The sequence below is a fragment of the Pteropus alecto genome, unplaced genomic scaffold (assembly GCF_000325575.1).
Source record: "Pteropus alecto unplaced genomic scaffold, ASM32557v1 scaffold48, whole genome shotgun sequence".
NCBI classification, from domain to species: Eukaryota; Metazoa; Chordata; class Mammalia; order Chiroptera; family Pteropodidae; genus Pteropus; species Pteropus alecto.
In genome coordinates, this window is record NW_006442110.1 from 1,679,345 (window position 1) to 1,684,505 (window position 5,161).

At 64.2% G+C, this 5,161-nt stretch overlaps 1 protein-coding gene across 1 annotated transcript in view; it reads left to right on the forward strand.

The window, feature by feature from the left end:
- KCNH2 (potassium voltage-gated channel subfamily H member 2) overlaps positions 1–5,161 on the forward strand; it is a 31,151-nt gene that overhangs the window by 21,185 nt on the left and 4,805 nt on the right. The window contains 5 exon segments of the mRNA XM_025039000.1: positions 2,776–3,204; positions 3,752–4,148; positions 4,484–4,683; positions 5,115–5,158; positions 5,160–5,161. The exon segment at positions 5,160–5,161 is cut by the window's right edge and continues 198 nt beyond it. Of these exon segments, the coding sequence (XP_024894768.1) occupies positions 2,776–3,204; positions 3,752–4,148; positions 4,484–4,683; positions 5,115–5,158; positions 5,160–5,161 (1,072 nt within the window).

Sequence of the window (5,161 nt, forward strand, 5' to 3'; positions counted from 1 at the left end):
CAGGCGGGCCACTGTCCACGCCCACTGCCAGGGTGACCCCAGCCCCGGGGCCCAGCCCCAGCACCTGGCTTCATGCCAGAGGCTGCCCTAGGAGCCAGGCCGCCAGTCTCTGGGGCGCAGCCTGGGCTGGGACTGCTGCTGGGGTGCAGGTGAACCCTGGGGCCCCAGGGCAGGCAGGCTGGGGGTGGCCAAGTCCTCCATGGCGGCCCCGGCCGGGAAGGCGAGCAGGACAAGGGCCCTGCAGCCCAGGGTCCAGAAAGGCCGGGTGAGGCGGGCCGTGCGCATCTCCAGCCTGGTGGCCCAGGAGGTAGGTGACCCCCAGCCCCTCCCTCTCCCTTCTGGGCTGGGGCAGGGATTCAGGGTGCGGCCCAGAGGGCTCTGGCTCCAGGCTAGAGAGGGCTTCTGAGAAGCGAGTCTGTTTGGGAGTCGGGTCCACAGCCCTGCTCATCCCGGCCCAGCTCCAGTGTCTTCCTGGTCTGGGGTTCCCTGCCATGGCCGCCGTGGCCCACCCTCTTCTAGCTCAAAATGCAAAGGGAGGAGAGGAAGAGCAGGAAATGGGTGCCCAGAGAGCATGGCGGGAGCCGGATGGGGGAGACGAGGGTGCCTCCTGTTCCCACCCCACCTCCTGCAGTGGGCAGCCCCCAGGCCCCGCCTGGAGGCGACGGGCTCCACTGCTCCAGGTCTCCACGTGCTGGGGGTGGATCTTGGAGTGGGCAAGGGAGGTGCGGGCTGCTTCAGGGGTCCAGGTTTTGGGTCTGGGGTCTCAGTAGGGTAAGGGTCAGAGGCCACCGGATGTGGTGAGGGCAGCTGAGCTGAAGCACCTGGCTCACCTCTTCTGGGGTAGCCTGAGGTGTGAGTGGCTGCTTTGTGGTCCCCCAGGCTTTCGACTCTGTAGATACCTCTTGGGAGCCACCCCTCCATCCCAGGTCAGAGAGCCTGGAGCAGGTTGGAGGAGGGTGGCCGAGGGGCCACTGGAGGTGGCTCAGGGGTGAGTCTGAGGATCCCACCCCTGCCATCACCACCTGGCACCTGAGCTCTCTGCCTTGGCTCATATGCTTCTCCCAGCTGGGGGACAGGTATGGGGGTTGAGGCACAGGTATGGGGGTTGAGGCACAGATCTTTCCCACCCACAGGTGAGGACCCAGGGTTTGGCTTAAATGAACTTCAGTATTCTGTGGGATGACAGGTCAAGGGAGGTCACACACCTGGCCTAAGGCCATATGGTAAACTGGTGGCTGCAGAGCCAGCCTGGCCCCAGTGAGATGAGGTTTGCAGGCCCAGGTCGTGCATCCCAGGCTTTTCCTGTGTGTGTGTGTGCGTGTGTGCACGCATGTGTGCATGTGTGCGCGCGTGCATGCTCATTGGGGCGGTGCTGGTCCTGCCGTGGACAGACTCAGGGCCAAGGTCACTGTTGTCATGTGTGGTTTAGCCTCTCAGGCACTGGAGGGGCCCCGTTCAGGAGCAGTTGCCTTCTTCTGTCCCCTTCTGTCTGTGGGGGCCCCGGTCAGTCCCTTTTTCTCAGTCCCACTTGACCTCTGAAAGGTCACCGCCCCATGCTTTCTGCCTTCAGGAGAGGGCAGTTTGGGCTGAAGGCAGGGCAGAGTGGGGGCTTGGAGGCCACATGCTCTCACCTCTGCCCCGGGCCCCAGCTGCTCCCCTCACCCATCATGAGCCCTTGGAGCCCCCACCGCCAGCTCAGGATGGCCAAACCCCTAACCACGGCCCTTCTGAACTTCCAGTTACTTCTTCTAAGGTGTTCTCCAAACAGTCTCTCTGGTGAGGGCGGGTCCAGGGGATCCCCAGCTTGAATATGAGTGGGGCTCTTTGAGGCTCCATACACAGAGGCCTGGGAACGCAGGGCCTCGGCAGTCAGTGCTGCTGGGAGCCGGGCAGCAGCCTGGGCTCTCTGGGTGGGCGAAGCTTTGGGTCCGGCTGTCGGGGATGGTAGGCCAGGCCAGGCAAGCTTGGGGACGGGGCCTTTGGGTTGAGTCATGTCTGTGAGAGAGGATTCTGAGGGGCAAGGAGGGGCCACAGGGGCACAGACAGAGGCTCCTAGGACAGTGTGGGAAAGCTGGCCTTGGGTCTTCCCAGTCTGCCACCTGGTCTGGGAGGCGAGCCTCCTTCTGCCTGACCGCGGAGGGCGTCGGATGTGAAGGCGCGGGGCTGGGTGTGTCACTTCTGAACATCTGCCTGTGTGTGTCCTTCCGTGTGCATGCAGGCACGTCTGTGGCCGGGTTAGGTCTGCTCTGTGTCTTTGTAGGAATGTGGGTGGCCTGTCCAGGGCCCGGGGGAGAGGGGCCTGTGGGAGCGGGGGTGGAAGTTCTCTCTCCCCGGGGATCGGAGGGCCTGAGTCTAGATGGCTGGTATCCTTGGGCCAGGGGCATAGACTGAGGAGGCTGTGGTGTGTGTGTGTGGGTAGCGGGTGAGGGGGCGGGCAAGGTCACCTGATGGGATTCACACCCTTAGGTATGGGTCTGCGCTGCTGGTGGGAAGCAGTAATTCTGGGCATCATGCATGGTGTCCTGGACTCTGGGAGCCAGGCAGGAGGTCCCCATAGCACCCAGCCTGAGGGGTGGCCAGTGGCTGTGGCCACTTGGCTGAGGGGTGGACATTCTGATGGAAACTTATTGGCCCTTATTCTTCTTGGCCTGTTCTCTGGAGGCCCCAGCCAAGATGTCACTGGCTCCCCCCCTGGAGGTCCCATAAGCTGCCGTCCCCTCATCTAGACTTCAGCTGGACACCAGCCATTCACCTCTGCCTTGCCCACCTGTGCAGGTCCTGTCCCTGGGTGCAGACGTGCTGCCCGAGTACAAGCTGCAGGCGCCGCGCATCCACCGCTGGACCATCCTGCACTACAGCCCCTTCAAGGCCGTGTGGGACTGGCTCATCCTGCTGCTGGTCATCTACACGGCCGTCTTCACGCCCTACTCGGCCGCCTTCCTACTGAAGGAGAGAGAGGAAGTCCCCACAGCCCCTGACTGTGGCTATGCCTGCCAGCCCCTGGCCGTGGTGGACCTCATCGTGGACATCATGTTCATCGTAGACATCCTCATCAACTTCCGCACCACCTACGTCAATGCCAACGAGGAGGTGGTCAGCCACCCTGGCCGCATCGCCGTCCACTACTTCAAGGGCTGGTTCCTCATCGATATGGTGGCCGCCATCCCCTTCGACCTGCTCATCTTTGGCTCCGGCTCGGAGGAGGTGGGCTGACAGGGAGGCTGAGGGGAGGGAGGAGAGCGGAGGCCGGGAGGGATGCGGGGGAAGGGAGCGGGGGCGGTGGGAGGTCGTGGGGCTGAGGGGTGGTGGCGGAGAGGGCTGCTGCGGGGGCCTGGCCCTCCCCGCTCCGCCGAGACATCCATGGGTGTGGAGGTCCAGAGAGGGCGCTTTTTTCTCATTTGTTTATCTAAAAAGGCCGTGGTCCTCTAAGTCACACAAAAGCGCCTTAGAAGCCAGTGGGACCTCTGGCCAGGCACCTTAGGGTGGGCGTGGCACCTTCCAGTTCCCTCATTGTCACCACGGGGACCATGCACCGTGTGTCACGAAGCCAGCACGAAGACGAACGGGACTCGGTGCTGGGCTCAGCGTGGGCGAGGCGCTTCAATTATGAGGAGCAGGCTCCGGGGTGGGGAAGCCTTTGGGGACCTTTCCTCCTATGCCCCCCAGAGGCCACAGGGCCCCCACTCATTTGAGCACAACCTTTCAAGGGCTGCTGACCCCTAGCCCTGTGGCCCCCTCTCTGCCCCTCCAGACCACGACCCTGATCGGGCTGCTGAAGACGGCGCGGCTGCTGCGGCTGGTGCGGGTGGCGCGGAAGCTGGACCGGTACTCGGAGTACGGGGCGGCCGTGCTCTTCCTGCTCATGTGCACCTTCGCGCTCATCGCGCACTGGCTGGCCTGCATCTGGTACGCCATCGGCAACATGGAGCAGCCGCACATGGACTCCCGCATCGGCTGGCTGCACAACCTGGGCGACCAGATCGGCAAGCCCTACAACAGCAGCGGCCTGGGCGGCCCCTCCATCAAGGACAAGTACGTCACGGCCCTCTACTTCACCTTCAGCAGCCTCACCAGCGTGGGCTTCGGCAACGTCTCCCCCAACACCAACTCGGAGAAGATCTTCTCCATCTGCGTCATGCTCATCGGCTGTGAGTGCCCTGGGGGCAGGGGGCGGCGGGGCAGTGGGAAGACCCCCAGATGGTGGAGAGAGGAGATGCGGGAGGGGCTGAGGGGGACCCTGGGACTTAGAGACACCAGGGCCACCATCACAACGTGTTTGGGGACTGGGACCCTGGGGCTGGGGCACAGGCAGCGCCCAAGGGCGGGTGTGTCCAGGCGTTCATGCCTCGTGTGTGTGTGTGCGTGTGTGCGCGCGTGCACGCGCATGTGCACTCACACAGAGCCGTGACTGTGTGCGTCGCCGACGGGTGCAGGGGCGGGCGGGTCCCGCAGATGCTGACGGCCCCGCTCGCCCCTGCCCCAGCCCTCATGTACGCCAGCATCTTCGGCAACGTGTCGGCCATCATCCAGCGGCTGTACTCGGGCACCGCCCGCTACCACACGCAGATGCTCCGGGTGCGAGAGTTCATCCGCTTCCACCAGATCCCCAACCCGCTGCGCCAGCGCCTGGAGGAGTACTTCCAGCACGCCTGGTCCTACACCAACGGCATCGACATGAACGCGGTGAGGCCGCCTGGCAGCCCGGCGGCTGGCGGGGCGCTGCGGGGACCGAGGTGGCAGTGTGGACACCTCTTGGTGCAGTGAGTGCATCTCGCACTCTACGTACAGTTCCGGTGGTCACAGTTAGGGCTTACGTCACCCTCCTTTTGCCCGTGGAGCTCATCTACTGGGGGAGCTGTCACTTGGGGGCAGGTTCTTTCATGTGGGCCATCATGGTTAATCCACCGGGAACTCGTCTCTACACCTTACACATAAGCAAGTGGGGGCCCAGGGCAGTGAGCTGCCGTCCCCAAGGGTGCCCGGCTTGAAGGGGCGGAGCTGGAGCGGGCACCCAGGTCTTTCTCCCATACGGGACCCTCATGCTCCTCCCTGGACCGCTGGGTGGGGGTGCCGTGGGGTCCCGGGAGAGGGTGCTGAGCTGGCCCCGCCTCCAGGTGCTGAAGGGCTTCCCCGAGTGCCTGCAAGCCGACATCTGCTTGCA